Below are 14116 nucleotides of genomic sequence, written 5' to 3' on the forward strand. Positions count from 1 at the left end.
GAATCCGGGCAGGCTGAAGCTGCATACTTAATTGAATTCGATAATATCCAGTTTCAATCGTGTCTGCGAATTCCCAGTATCAAGAAGGTGCGATTTCGGTGAGTGGATACACTAGTTTCGTGTGGACTAACGGCCGATTCTTGTAATAACAAAAATGAGGTTAAAAAATATCCAGATTCTTGTGATCAGGGTCTTAGCGTTACAGTGAAAAGTCAACTCGCCATAACTTTGACTATCAGTGAAAAGAGTTAATATCGACTACCCAGGACTTGAAAACCGTATTTATAATATACCGCATCAAATGTTTGACCTTCTTCCCCTAGTAGTATACAGTTTTATAAAAACCTACGTTACTACCTTTTTTCACCCAGTTTATGCAAAACGACTTGAGAAAACCCTTTAAGTTCTTCTTCCACGCCTACCAAGTAGCCGGCTATTTTTCAATTCGTTTGCCCAAAACTTAATTGCTAGTCCCAATCTTTCTTAGTTTATTAATACTTTTTTAGGTTGGCAGTATTGCTGGAAATTTAATGTTGCTTCACGATCACCCTGGCTTTCAGTCAGATATCGCCCTTCTTCTTGAAACCATTGGAGCCTCACTGATTGTTGGTAAGACTTCATATCACACGAGACGTTGTTCATGGTATTTACCTAGGACCTGTGTACCTGGAGGTGTACTATTCCAGGTAGGTGACCCGCCTGTTCACATAATCTCTCAATTTAATTTGATCGCCATCACATGATTGGTGGGATGACCATATGAGAGATTATATGGACAGGCGGGTTACCCTACCTAAGCAGGTTACCTCACCTACCTGGGGTACCCCTCCTCCATGTAAACAGGCCCTTACAACTAGGCAATTAACATGGCTTTGTCTCTTTAGGTGACAGCTATTCAAGCACAGAAGCTGAATACACTCTGTCAGCGTTCAACAAGTTAGACATGACTGGCAAGGTTCGATTGTCTTCCAAGTTGTTAAAGATGTAGCGTCCATACCTACTGTCGAAATTTTAAACCTACTTAGTTTAACTACAAATTGTGTTCGTGTTTCAGGTTATCTTAGCTGTCTTGTTGCCCGTGTATACGAAGGACTGTATCATGCGTTCCTACAAAGTTATGCCAAGAGCTCAGGTAACACAATTTTTAAGACCCGTTGTCCTTGAAGGCATTCTACGCAGTACTTAGTTTTAATTACTGTGGAAAATACGCGAGGAGTAGATATCCGCTCTTTAGTGTTCATATGTGACTCCTCTCTGGAGCTAAATGACTGTACATTAGCTCTGAAGTGCACTCGGCTAGCCAATCAAAGCATAGGATTTGCATTATATTTCTCCCTTTCTAACAATCATGGTTTATACCCTAGAAATGGGCCTGAGCTTAGATTGAACTGGTCGCTCAAGCAGAGCTTGGGCCAATTTGACTGAACAAGAAGTCTTGGAAGAAAACTTAAATACCAAACCCTTTTAATTAACTCACTTGTAGTTATTTCTAGTTTTCATAACGGAAATCTAATATCCAAGACAAATATATGTTCAACATTTGTGTTATTCCCTGAGAAACAGCAGGTCTGGGGCTTTGCTTTGTGCTCATAGTCCGTGATGGGAGTCTACTTCCCGTCCATCCAAAACATTTATAAAATCAAAGGGACAAGAGTACAAAGCCATCGGTAACCATGGACGTTGGTTGATTAGTAAAAACACTTTTGTCTAGGTCCACAAGCTTGCCAAAACACATGGCCAATAATTTCCATATAAGACGTACCCCACAAAGAACAAGTTTCTATTGCTTTAGTTTTGTTAATTTCTGAATTTTTAGAATGCCCACGCCTATGTGAATGCGGGATTTATTGCTCAGGTGGACTCTTCGACCATGACTGTAAAGCTTGCCAGCCTTGTCTTAGGTGGTATAGGGCAATATCCAGTAAGTACATTTCCTAAGTGGCTCATTTAAATGGATGCCTATAACGTACACAGTGTATTGACATGGAGAGATCTCTTTGTAGATTATTTAAAAAAAAAATCCTTTTGTGCCAACTTTCCTCCCTTGCAGCCAGTGGCTGAATTGCGGAGGAACCAGAGAGGTGAGATCGGACGTCAGCATGTTAAGGCGCACTCTTGCAGCCATATCAGTCCATATTTTGATCACACCTCGCCCACCCAGACCGATGACGGCACAAGTCAGATAGACCATGACATCGGGGCCTACGTCCCTTACTCTTTTCGAACAATGTCACAGGTTCTTTTACGTCCCCTTCCAACTGAAGTACAAGGATGAAGGAGACAAGGCCAGCGGCTTAACGTCACCGCCAAATGACGCGATCATCTGAACTAAGAAAGGGGTTTCACAGCTAGCATGATCTCACCAGTTTTTTAAAGACCTTGGTTGATGGTCCGGCCGCTGTTTGAACTCATGACCTCCCGCTCAGCAGACCGGCGCTCTTCCAGCTGAGCTAACCGGGCGGCGATCATGATTGGATCATATCATTTAATGCTTTAAAAAAGTCGGGGAGCAGTGTTGAGAGCTCTCGCCTCCCACCAAAGTTGCCCGGTTTCAAATCCCGTCGTCGACGCCATATGTGGTTTGAGTTTGTTGTTGGTTCTCTTCTTTGCTCCGAGATGTTTTTCTCTGAGTTACTCCTGTTTCCCCCTCTCCTCAAAAACCAACATTTCCAAATTTAAATTTGACCAGGAATCATGTTGACGAAGAACCAGACAGTGGATTTGTTACCTCTCTAAATCGTTTTTTATTTAAAGGTGGACTCCTTTTAAAGGAATTGTTGCTCTAATTTGTTCTTTACTGAAGTTAGGAGTGTGCAGGCTTAAGGCTTATTTTACTGTTTTACACTTTTACTAGCAGTAATACTAGCTACTTGCACTAGTCATTTCACAATGCTTTCTTACTTTTTTCACTACAGTATCACGCCAAGAACACGGAGACATTGTTAAAAAATAAAGTCCTGACAGACCAGACCACTCTCAAAGGTGATGATACTTCTAAGTCAGGATATTTACCACGACTAGGTTCCTCGAAAGATGATTAAGTTTAACCCAGGATTAAGCTAAATTTTTCGCTAAGTTTTTTTGTCTAAAAGCATGTAACTCGTGCTCATAAGATATTGTTCAACCTTAACTCCAATATGCTACAATTATGGTAAGACAAAATGCCTCTCTAAACATTACTATAGGATGGCATTTATATGAACGGACAAATATTTCAGGAACAGGGCCTAGATTCGTAAAGACAGATATTGCTTGACTAATAGATAAAAAAGATTCCATAGCAAGATATCTAAACGCTTGCTTTGATGTTTCCAGATGCCTTGAATTCTTTAGCTAAAGAAATCAGTCCTAATTCTTCCCCCCTCGGTCCAAGTGTGAAATACCGAAAATCAGTGGCACTTAGCTTGTTTTACAAGGTGAGTAACAAGTCGGCTTGAAAACACTGACAAGGCGGTATTTGTGATAAGTAGTATTGGATTTCGCTTAAAAATTAAAACTTGCTGCTGATTTTGGTGAGCAGACTTGAAATAGTCCTTTGTTGTTTTGCTTGAAGCCAACTCTTTTTTTCCAGATTCCACTGAGGCATTTTCATTTAACACAATTTTCTTTTAAATTCCATTTTGAAAATTGAGCTATATTCATTGTTGTCTAGGAGCGTGGCGAAAATTTTTCAGTGAGGTGAGATGAGGGGAGGGGTATACTGTGTCACAACCAGAGTAGTATAGTGGAAACCGATTAGATCACTTTTTTTGCGCGTGAAATCTCATTTGTTTGTGCGTGAATGCATTACAGTCAACTCTCTCTAAGACGGACACCTTTGGGAGCGGCACTAGCTGTCCGTCTTAGAGAGATGTCCGTCTTAGAGAGAGTCAAATGGAGGGAGGAAAGAAAGGAAGGGACCAACACTAGGTGTCCGTTTTGCAGAGGTGTCCGTCTTATAGAGGTGTTCGTTAAGAGAGAGTCGACTGTAGCGCCATCGTAGCTTTTTGTATTTATCTCTGAAGAAAAATTTTTCATCGGCGCTTGTGTTTTCCTGCCTGCTCAAAATTAACGAGTTTCCTACGTGAAAGAGGGGTCTAACCAGTCCATGCCATACTACTATCCTCGGTACGTACCAACAAAGTCCATACTGTATTTTACTTAGAGTGACATTTTTTCGGATAAGCAAAGGGATTGAGGAGAGTTACAATCCTTAAAAATAGCTGTATAGATGAGTCACGTGGCGAGAAGGACCAAACATGTCTTTATAAACCAATTTTTAGAACGGCTGATGAAATACGACAAAATTTTTAACAAAGAAAGCTTTCAAATGATGGTTTTTGGCAAGCAGTTTGGATAGAAGTCGGCCAAGGCAGCGACAGTTAATTGTACAATCTTAGCGTGGATCTTGGTTTATAAATTTTCTAGCGTTTCGCGGAAAAACGAAAAGCGATTCCAGGAACCCCAATGTCCTCTCTTGTTACACCCCTGTTGACTGTTTATTTAATGAGGGCCTGCCCTTATGTTGAATTGTAATTATCATTATTTGCAGTTCTATTTGTCTCTTCTTGGGGACAAAGCCTCTGCAAGGGTGCGGTCAGCGGCAGAGCCTTTCATTCGCCCTGTATCGTCTGGTACTCAGAGCTATGACTCCAAACCCAAAGATTACCCGCTTACAAAACCCATGACCAAACTTGCTGCCAAAGCACAGGTAAGAAATGTTAATTGTATAATGCCTTTTCCTTTCTAGCGACTCATGTTTAGACTTGCGGTGTTTGTAGGTATAAGCACAAACAGTATTCATTCAAGACGTTCTTTAGACTGGAACGTCACCACCTCTTAAAAGGAAAGACGACATTTGCGGAAATATGGCGGTCATAAATCAAAATGTAGGAAATTTGTCAACTCTCGACAATCACTATTCTCGCGTTAAAGAACGCGGACTATACCTTTTAGCAATTCGTGGTCCTTAGAATTAGCGCAGAAGCAGCCAGTTGTTGCTGTCCTCTGTTAATAACTTCTTCTATGAAGTTTAACAATAAAAATGTACTGTTACAAAAGAAGGTAGTAGTTTTTTTTTACTAACAATTGCTGTTTTCAGACATCTGGAGAGGCTCAGTACGTTTCTGATATTCCCACGCAAGGTGGCGAGCTGTGTGCTGCTTTTGTAGTGAGCACTCAGGTAAGATTAAGACACAAACGTTTCCTAGATACATACATTCATACATACTTTATTGTTTCCTCCTAAAGGGGCTTTTCAGGAACAATCATTATTTACAAGCATTACATTTAACTGATTACAGTACTCAACCTAGTACTAATTACGAACCTTTTTAAACTTAGCTAAGAAGCATTTCCAAAAATTAAAAAGCTGGTTCCTTAAGAGACGTTTAAAAATTGAACAGATGAGCTTAATTTAAGAGAAGGCTCTAAATTGTTCCAAAGCTAAAAAGGTCTTTGTCCGCAGGCTGTTCTGAAAATAGGGCTGAAAAAGGATCTTGACTAGTAAAAAGAGATTCTAAAGCTATTTCAATTGTATTTTAACTTAATCCAATCCAAAGCGTACATTTCATATACTATGACAAAACAAGAGGGAAAAAGGCTTTGCCGGCTGTCGGCTGCTCTCAAAAGCTGCCATATTTACTTTTTAGTCCTGTCTAGGAATCAAATGTTTGACTTCCTTTTGCTCGTGACAAAACGAATCCGGAATTTGTTTCTTTTTTTGTTGTTGTTTACTTTTTTTAGGATACTTATATTGTAAAATATTTCTTACTCTTAGGGAAACTGCAAAATAAACACAGTTGATACATCGCAAGCTTTGGTAAGCAAAATATGCTTATTCCATTTCTAAAATTAAATACGGATGCATACAGACATATAAGTCTCATTTTTTATCTGTCCCTAGAAAATGCCAGGCGTTTTACAGTATATTACAGCATCAAACATTCCTAAAGGAGGCGTGAACAATTTTATGCCCGCTGGATATGACCCAGAAGAGGTACTAAATATGCCGCAGGCTAAAGTCGATAATCATTGTTTCGTTTTTGTATATTTATTTAGTAATGTTACCATTAAACAGCTTTGCTTAATCTTGAATCTGATTCTCAGGTGGAATCAATCTTTTCTAATCTATTATGAATCATTCTTGAGTGTGGCCTATTTCATTTTCTTTGTGGCTAAGTATTTCTGTTGACTAGAAAAAAATTGCCTTTTGTTTTAAGTACGAATTTTTTGTTCATACTGAACCCTTAAAGACCAAAACACAGGCGCGAGTAATTTTTTATCAGTAGCATGTTAGCAACACTTTCTGAATCCAATTCCTTTATGCTGCTGTAGCATGGGTGAATGTAATGTCATACTGAAGAGAAAATAAATTTGAAGCCTCCACATGCGAGTACAGTGAGGACACTTGTGACCTTTATTTCTGCCACAGTTTCCAGTTCTGATGTTGAATTGTGAGAAGAAACGGATGTACGGAACAGATATGAATTTTGTGCATTCTTTTGCCTTTTTTCCTGTTGTGTAAATGTTCTTTCACTTTTTTCCACATAATACATTCAATTTGTTGACCAGTTACTGACTAAATATCATTGTAGCGTAGCTTCTGTAAACTGCACCCAAACTCTTTTAAAGGCTAAAATGAAGTTGATTTTGTTTGTAACAGTTATTTTGCAGTGGAAATGTTTTGTTTGCTGGTCAGGCTCTGGGACTGATAATTGCTGGTAAGTTACATAAACACTTGTGAAGCTTTCTTTTGCAAAACTGAGTATGAACTGATCGGTCGGCTATAAATAAGGTAATAAATCCACTAGACCAATCAGACCTTGCAGCAAATAACTTAAAAAGTATAGAGCAGTAATACATGGCCGGGCAAGTATCACAACCGATTCTGTCTTTAACCCAGATTAGCTTCGGGCGATTAACAAATGTCAGTACTGGCGGCTAGGTTGGTAGTTTTGAATATGAGGCAGGCTATTTTTGAGAGTTTTCACTTGAAACGCTTTCTGACATACCTCTTAGTCACAGACAGAAGTTGCTGTACAGCTCTGATTAGTAGTGGAATTCAGTGGTGTGGACTCGTGAAAGTTCTCCCTTAGAAAGTCACAATTTGTAGCAATGTAAAAAAGAAACGTTCGCTCAAACGCTTTCGACATTCACCGCACCACGTGTGTCATAGCCTGTTTTGAGCGTTTTCACTCACGTGGCCAACAACTATGCGAATTTAGAGGAACAAAAGAACGCTTTTATATAAAAGAAGACTCCAACTCCCTCAAGTTTTGTTTGGAACAACAACATGGCCGCCGTTTCATTGTTTTGGAACACCAATATTGCCGCCGAGACGTCATGTGAAAACGCTCTATACCCTCTCATTTTTTCTTTTGTTTTTGTTGTATACATTATTTATTTATTTATTTTGCTTTAAAAAACAAGTGTATCTAGTGTTGGATACGTACACTAATAACCTCAAATGCGAAATTTCATCCTTTTAATCCATTTGAACATTTACTTGTACCAATCACAAGTGAAAATACGGAGTTCTGACAACATCTCAATGTTTGCAGACACCCAGCGTCATGCAGATGAAGCTGCTAAAGCTGTGAAAGTAACTTACAAAGAACAGAAGCCTCTGATTCTCACCATAGATGAAGCTATTGCGGCTAAGTCATTCTTCGATCCCCAGTCTAAACCCCTGAAAAAAGGCGATGCAGCTGGTAGGGTGCTTTCACCTTAAAAAAATGCTGATGAAGCGTTTTTTCTTTGTGTACTGTATGTATTGGTGTAGTCTGCGTGGCAGGCGTTCGAAATAATAGGAAAAGGATATTTGAGACGCGAGGGAATCGTGAGGGGTGCGCGAGGTAGGAGGGAGGAAAGAGGGGAGGGAGGGGAGCCCTTCCCTCCTTCCTCGCGCGCTCCTCGGGCTTTCCTCGCGCTTAAAATCCCCTCTCCCTTCCTTTTCGAACGCCTGTCACGCAGGCTAGCGGGGTACTAGCCAACAAACCAGGTTATTGTTGTCTGATAACTGATAGTTCCATCGTGTTAACTGCGAAACTTTTCAAACCTCGATCTTGAATGTAATCAACAACAGCTTTTTGCGCCTGGTAATTATCGGGACTTTCGAGAAATGAGTCCCTGGCCCCGGTTTTTCAAACGTTGAATGGCGCTCCCCGGCGAATAAACCATTATCTAATTTAAACGTTTTATCTTTGATTATCGTTTCCGATAACTTGATTCGATAGCTTAATTCTACTTTTTCTTCTTTCCTAAGCTGTAACTTCAGAGCAAGTAATCTTTATCTCCCTAACAAAATTCTATGGTTGTTTCCTAACAGCTGCTATTCAAAACTCACCGCATGTCGTGCAGGGATCCATATATACTGGTCATCAATATCACTTTCACATGGAAACACAGGTGAGAAGACATGATAAAAAGAGAGAATTGGTAAGCTTGTTTGCACAAGAGCAAGTCTCCTTTAAGTTTTCTCTCCAGATATAGTGACTAGTACAGGCGCAAATTGTAGAAGAACAAAAACAGCAAGACTAGAAAAAGCAATTTAATATAGTTCTTTTATTCACTTATCATGTCTTTTAAACCAAAAACAAATTGAGGGTACAGTTTTAAAATACCTTCAAGGACGGCAGTGCTATTTCTTGGTGGTCACTGCTCCGGGCCAGCGATCTACTTAGTACTTAGGTAAACCTTCAAAAGCAATTGACCAATAACGGCTACATGAAGTAACCTCATAAGCCGGTATCCATCCCGTATAAATTAAGTGTCATTACGCGCCTGTGATATCAATTCGTTAAGTACTAGTCGTATCGTATTAGCAACTGTTTTCTAATATTCAGTCATTCATTATTACTTATGACTGTTGTTCTCTAAAGGGACAGCGTGGCCTTGTGTAACTCAAATCAAACGGCAAGATAAAAGGTTTTGTTATTGACGTTTAGTCCTCTGTTTGATGATAAAACAGGTAGCATTGTGTGTTCTCGAAGAAGATGGAATGACTGTTCATTCGGCGACCCAGGGAATAGATGGCACGCAGGCAGCTGTTGCACAGACCTTGAATTTCCCGGTTCAGAGGTATGGATACTGAACTCCCTCCTGCTAGAACACCTCCCTAGTTAAGTCTAGTGATCCGCTGAAAGAGTGACTATCCCTGCTTTATGACAGTATTTATAGACCCTTTCAGGGTTTTTTAACTTTTGCCATGGACAAGTTAGGGACAATCCGTTGACATCAATGGAACGAGGACCTTAAAATCTGTAAAATGACCAAATTTGAAAGTGATATGTAGTAAGTGAGCGAAGATATGGTTTGGCAAAGTTGCGAAAAGTTACATACGTTTGTATGGGGGGGGGGGGGGGGGCAAGTCTGTGCCGCCCCCCCCCCAACCATACAAACATCTGTAAAATTTCGCGACTTTGAGATGTTATATCTTCGTTGTTTTTAACAAATCAATTTCAAATTTTGGCAGTTCTACTAATTTTAAAGCGTTCTTTCCAGTGGTGTCGACGGATTTTCCTTAACTTGTCTCCATGTCAAAAGTTGAAAACACCGTGAAAAGGTCTATTCGACCGGGTCCAGCCAATCTTTCCCCATTAGACCGCGTGATTTTTATGCGAACAAAAGCGTAATTTCTTTTATTGTTTTTGTTTGTCTTTCCTTCGTTTGTATCAAGTATTAACATGAGCGTGAAGAGGTGCGGGGGTGCATATGGAGCAAGACTCACTAGAGCCAATCAGATCACCACAGCTTGCGCTTTAGCTGCTTACGTCACTAAAAGGTAAGAGTCCATTAAAAGGTGTCGTTCTTGTTGACCTTGTCGCCGTTTATATAAATATTGTAAATATTTTTTTTTTACGGACGCATACTACTATGTAATTCTGGTGACTGCTAGCTTATGAGCGAAATATTCGTTAGGTTTTATATTTCTTCTAAAAAAAATTTAAGAAAAGTTCGGTAGCATTCTTCTAAATTCAGTGTCCGATGACGACGATGATGATATTAGAGAGTTTAGCAACCACGATGACTACGCTAGTGAAAATGTCACTAAAAAATATATTTGCGTTTATTAATTATTTTTATTGTTTATTTGTTTTTTTTTAGTCACTCAAATAAAAATCAAACGTTACAAAAGGTGTCAATTTAAATGTAAATTGGTGTGACAAGGAAACCTAAAGAAGCTGGGAGCTTATATTAATAGGCTTCCTTAAGCTACAATCGGCGACAAAATGAGTTGAGACACTTCGCCCAAAACTGGGCTTTTTTACATTTTATTCACTTCAAAAGGAGGAAATATAGCTTTCCTCCCCCATCCCCTCCGTGCAATGTTGTGCCCTTGTTCTAGCTGCCTATAGAAAACAACAAACACCCCAGGGGAGGGGTGCGGATTCGTTTGTTCTCCGAAACTACCCTATTTAAGTACAGTGTCTCAACAATTTTGTCGCCGATTGTAGATTACAAAGGCTTACTTGATTGCAGAGTGTGTAGAAAACATAAAACTTGAGCGGCAGAACGACTATCAATGAGACAATTGTTCAGATTTTGTAATTGGCAATGAATTCCAGATTGTTGGTTCTCGATAACGGATACTGAACTGTTTAATACTAGTTCTACAAAAATGAGGTCTATACTGAGAGGCTAGTCGAGTTTCATAATAGTGAACCTGATTACTACTTAAAAGAGGTTACGAAAGCTACTAGGCAGGAGATTATGGTGGTAGTAATACATAAATGTAGCAACAGAAAAAGAATTATTGCTATATATGTTAATGACTTTAAGTGGGCTAAATAATGGGGCGGTATTTGCTAGATAGTGAGCTTGTGGTATAAGCCGCACTATGCGCTTTTGCGTTTCCTCGACCTTAATCGCGTTTCTTAAGCTTCGCTCAATTTGCCGAATAAATATTCTTAAGCAATGTATCCAATTTCAAAAAGAGAAAGGAGCTTTTGTCGTCGTGTATTCATGTCTTTTATCAAACGTCGCATCAGGAAGTTTTACCTCCTACTCGTGCAATGGACGTTGATGAAATGTACAAGAATGTGTGATGCACCTAGCCTGAAGTTCATCCGATTGCTTCGAGTCGTTTTCTCCTCTCAACAACGTCTGAATCGACCGGCCGTTAATGCCGTCCAGGACGTCACTCACTACCCGAAAACCGGGTAGTGATTTTGATTGGCTGATTGTCTAAACATTCGCATAATTATGTATAACTTTGAAAAATTTTAGCGCGATTGTCGCTTGATATTCAGCGGATCGCACCCCTGGCATTCTTTCGTTTAGTTCAAACATTTCGATAAGCTTAATCTTTATCTTAAACAGCAAAATTGCCCTTGTCTTCGAAGCTGAAATGCTAAATTGAACTGCGAACGAAGAATCATTGCGGAGAGTCGGTAGGTTTTTCATTTAGAGCCGCTTTGTGGTTTCGGCGGCCGGTGATTTTGTTTACGCGAAGTTTTGTGAGATCAATGTTATAATTCGACCTTCTTGCTATTTTTGCCGTCAAGTGTAATGATTCTGTTAGCTTTTCTTTCTTGTCTCCTTGTTTTTTTCTTCGTTAAGGACCAAATAGCGTCGTTTCAATTAAAGCAAATCATTGTGTTTTTGAACCAAGTGTTCCGTGTATCTGTTTATTTCATTGCGTGATTGCGACCGAGTTTGTTTATAAAATTTAGTACAACCGGTTCAGAGTTGTACAGCGTGCAGTTGATAGTTTGAACCTTAAACATGAATTACAATCGGAAAAAATAAAGCAGTTCTGTATCATGCAGACATTTCCAAACGATATTTCTCGGTTTGCCACTTGAAAATCGGAGTAGTGACGTCACTGGACGGCATTAACGGCCGGTCGATTCAGACGTTGCTGAGGGAGTAATAACGACTCGAAGTAATCGGATGAAATTCAGGCTATGATGCACCTGCAGTGTTGTTATTTTGCTTATTAATCCAATCGTTTTCTGGACGTTCTCGTTGCCGTCGGCGTGATGGTTGTTGATGATAATGACGACGACAATGGTGATAATGATGATGATGATGAAGATGATGATGATGATGATGATGATGATGATGATGATGATAGTGGTGACGATGATGATGGTGTTAGTAATGATGGTGGCAACGTTGAATACGATATTGATAGCAGTGAAGATGATGACGACGACCGTGGATGGCGTTTAAGATTGTGATGGTAATGGTGGGATAATGGTGATGATGACGATGGTTGTGATGATGAATGGTTTGAATTTTGTAGGTGCGAGATTTGATTTTTGCATAGCTTTAAACCTACAAATTGAGATTATTATTTTAATCACGTTTTTAGGCCAGTTCGCATGCGGTTGGATCTAAACACGAACATGGAGTTGGTTGGATTAAGAGAACCATTTAAAGCAACTTACAAGGTAACCAAAAATCCCCTTAAGACGCAGCACAGGCAAACCAGTCTTAAATTTGATCAGGCAGCAGTGGCTTTCAAGTTCCCATTTCTATCTTCTTCAGTTCTTTAATTTGTCTGCTTAGTACTTCATATTCTGAAACGATTTCAACGACAGTTTAACATCAGATGCAGTTATGAGATTTGAAACCCCGGAAGGGACCGATCATCAGGACGTCAATGCCATGGTAATCAAGCGTAAAAACAAATGTGGGAAAGAAAACAAAGAAAACAAGTCGGCCGAGGTCGAAAGGGTGCTTAAAAAGCGGGGATGTCGATTTTCATCTAGCTCAATCCCGATAAAAACTAGATTTATGTTATTGAAAGGAGCAATGCAGACCATTTGTTAAATCAAATAATGTTCCGGACACTAAAGTGGTAAAGGTAACTGCGAGTGCATATTTTGAGAGAAATGAAGTTATGTTATTGTAAACAGCTATTTACAAATCTTTTTCCTGATTTCACTGCAAGGCAGTTGAAGTCCCGCGAAATGATTAAAAACTATCTGAACAATTTGTCCCGTTGTTGATGGTACCTAATTTGCTTGTTTATCATTTACTGATGTTCCATTCCTTTCGTGTCCTTGAATTACGAGGACGTATCCCTGGTAAGCACACTAACACTAAGTATTTGGTGTAGGTTGGAGTGGCAAATGATGGCAAACTGAATGGTATTGATATGAACCTATATGCAGATTGTGGTTCCAGCCCCAATGATCTTGATGTGGGTTATGCTCAAACATGGGCTGACAATGGTAAGTAGTATTTTATTATATACACCTAATTGCAATAACGTTGTCTTAGAAAAATGACAAAAGGAAAAAGCCAAATAGGAATTTAATAGGCTAATTAAGCCACATTCTCGTGGTAGATTCATTTGCAGCCGTTGCATTTCCCCCCTGGAATTTACAGTTTTATTGTCTTTCAGCTTTAAAACAATAGCAAATTCCAACAGGCAAATACGACGTCCATGCGTGGATTCTGTGAATAAATTCGTTAGGCTTATTAGCCTAATTAATTCCTATTTGGCTTATTCCTTTTTTTCATTTTTCTATAACAACGTTTTTGCAATTAGGCGTACATACTGACACATACTCACTGAAAAGCTATGACGTAAATTTTTACACGCAAATAAGTTCTAGCAAGTCAGTCAGTCCACCTTTCTCGTGTCTTTTAACTTATGTGCTCTTGTATTGTAGCTTACTTCTGTCCTAACTGGAACATCGTTCCTTACGCTACTCGCACTCACACACCAGGAAACACATGGTGCCGCGCTCCAGGTATGTTGCCTGTGTTCCACCCATTTTTTAGACCTCTATGTATAATGTGAAAGGGCTGTGTAATAAATTGTATGCAAATTCTGCCGTTAGGAGCTAGCCACTAAACTAGGAGTTTCTATATTAAAGTAAGCTCTGGCGTCAGAGCTGGAAGGCAATGTAATAATACGAAGAATACAATTTCAAAATAAAGTAAAGTGAAAAAAAAAATGATTGCTGGGAATTAGGGTGGTTGCCTTTTTAAAAGAAAAATATGCTATTTCGATATATGCATAAAATGGGAAAGCCCTTCGAGTAAATTTCAAGAGTGCAAGCAGATGATAAACGAGGCCTGAGTTTTTTTTAGTTATTGCTTTCAGTTTATATATTTTTACGTTTTCTTTATTTACCTATCCACTATGTGAGCAATTTTTGCCGATTCGCGAATGAAG

The 14116-nt window shown here is 39.4% G+C and overlaps 1 protein-coding gene across 1 annotated transcript in view; it reads left to right on the top strand.

The window, feature by feature from the left end:
* Positions 1–14116, top strand: part of LOC140928551 (xanthine dehydrogenase/oxidase-like) — a 37158-nt gene that overhangs the window by 11796 nt on the left and 11246 nt on the right. Inside the window, exons 12-29 of the mRNA XM_073378306.1 lie at positions 507–609; positions 885–955; positions 1055–1132; positions 1817–1921; positions 2916–2982; positions 3316–3416; positions 4532–4690; positions 5081–5161; positions 5759–5800; positions 5885–5977; positions 6644–6701; positions 7542–7691; positions 8309–8388; positions 8951–9060; positions 9659–9763; positions 12299–12377; positions 13049–13163; positions 13608–13688. Of these exons, the coding sequence (XP_073234407.1) occupies positions 507–609; positions 885–955; positions 1055–1132; positions 1817–1921; positions 2916–2982; positions 3316–3416; positions 4532–4690; positions 5081–5161; positions 5759–5800; positions 5885–5977; positions 6644–6701; positions 7542–7691; positions 8309–8388; positions 8951–9060; positions 9659–9763; positions 12299–12377; positions 13049–13163; positions 13608–13688 (1678 nt within the window). The remainder of the gene's footprint in view (positions 1–506; positions 610–884; positions 956–1054; positions 1133–1816; positions 1922–2915; positions 2983–3315; positions 3417–4531; positions 4691–5080; positions 5162–5758; positions 5801–5884; positions 5978–6643; positions 6702–7541; positions 7692–8308; positions 8389–8950; positions 9061–9658; positions 9764–12298; positions 12378–13048; positions 13164–13607; positions 13689–14116) is intronic.

The sequence above is a fragment of the Porites lutea genome, chromosome 2, assembly GCF_958299795.1.
Source record: "Porites lutea chromosome 2, jaPorLute2.1, whole genome shotgun sequence".
In the NCBI taxonomy this organism is placed as follows: domain Eukaryota; kingdom Metazoa; phylum Cnidaria; class Anthozoa; order Scleractinia; family Poritidae; genus Porites; species Porites lutea.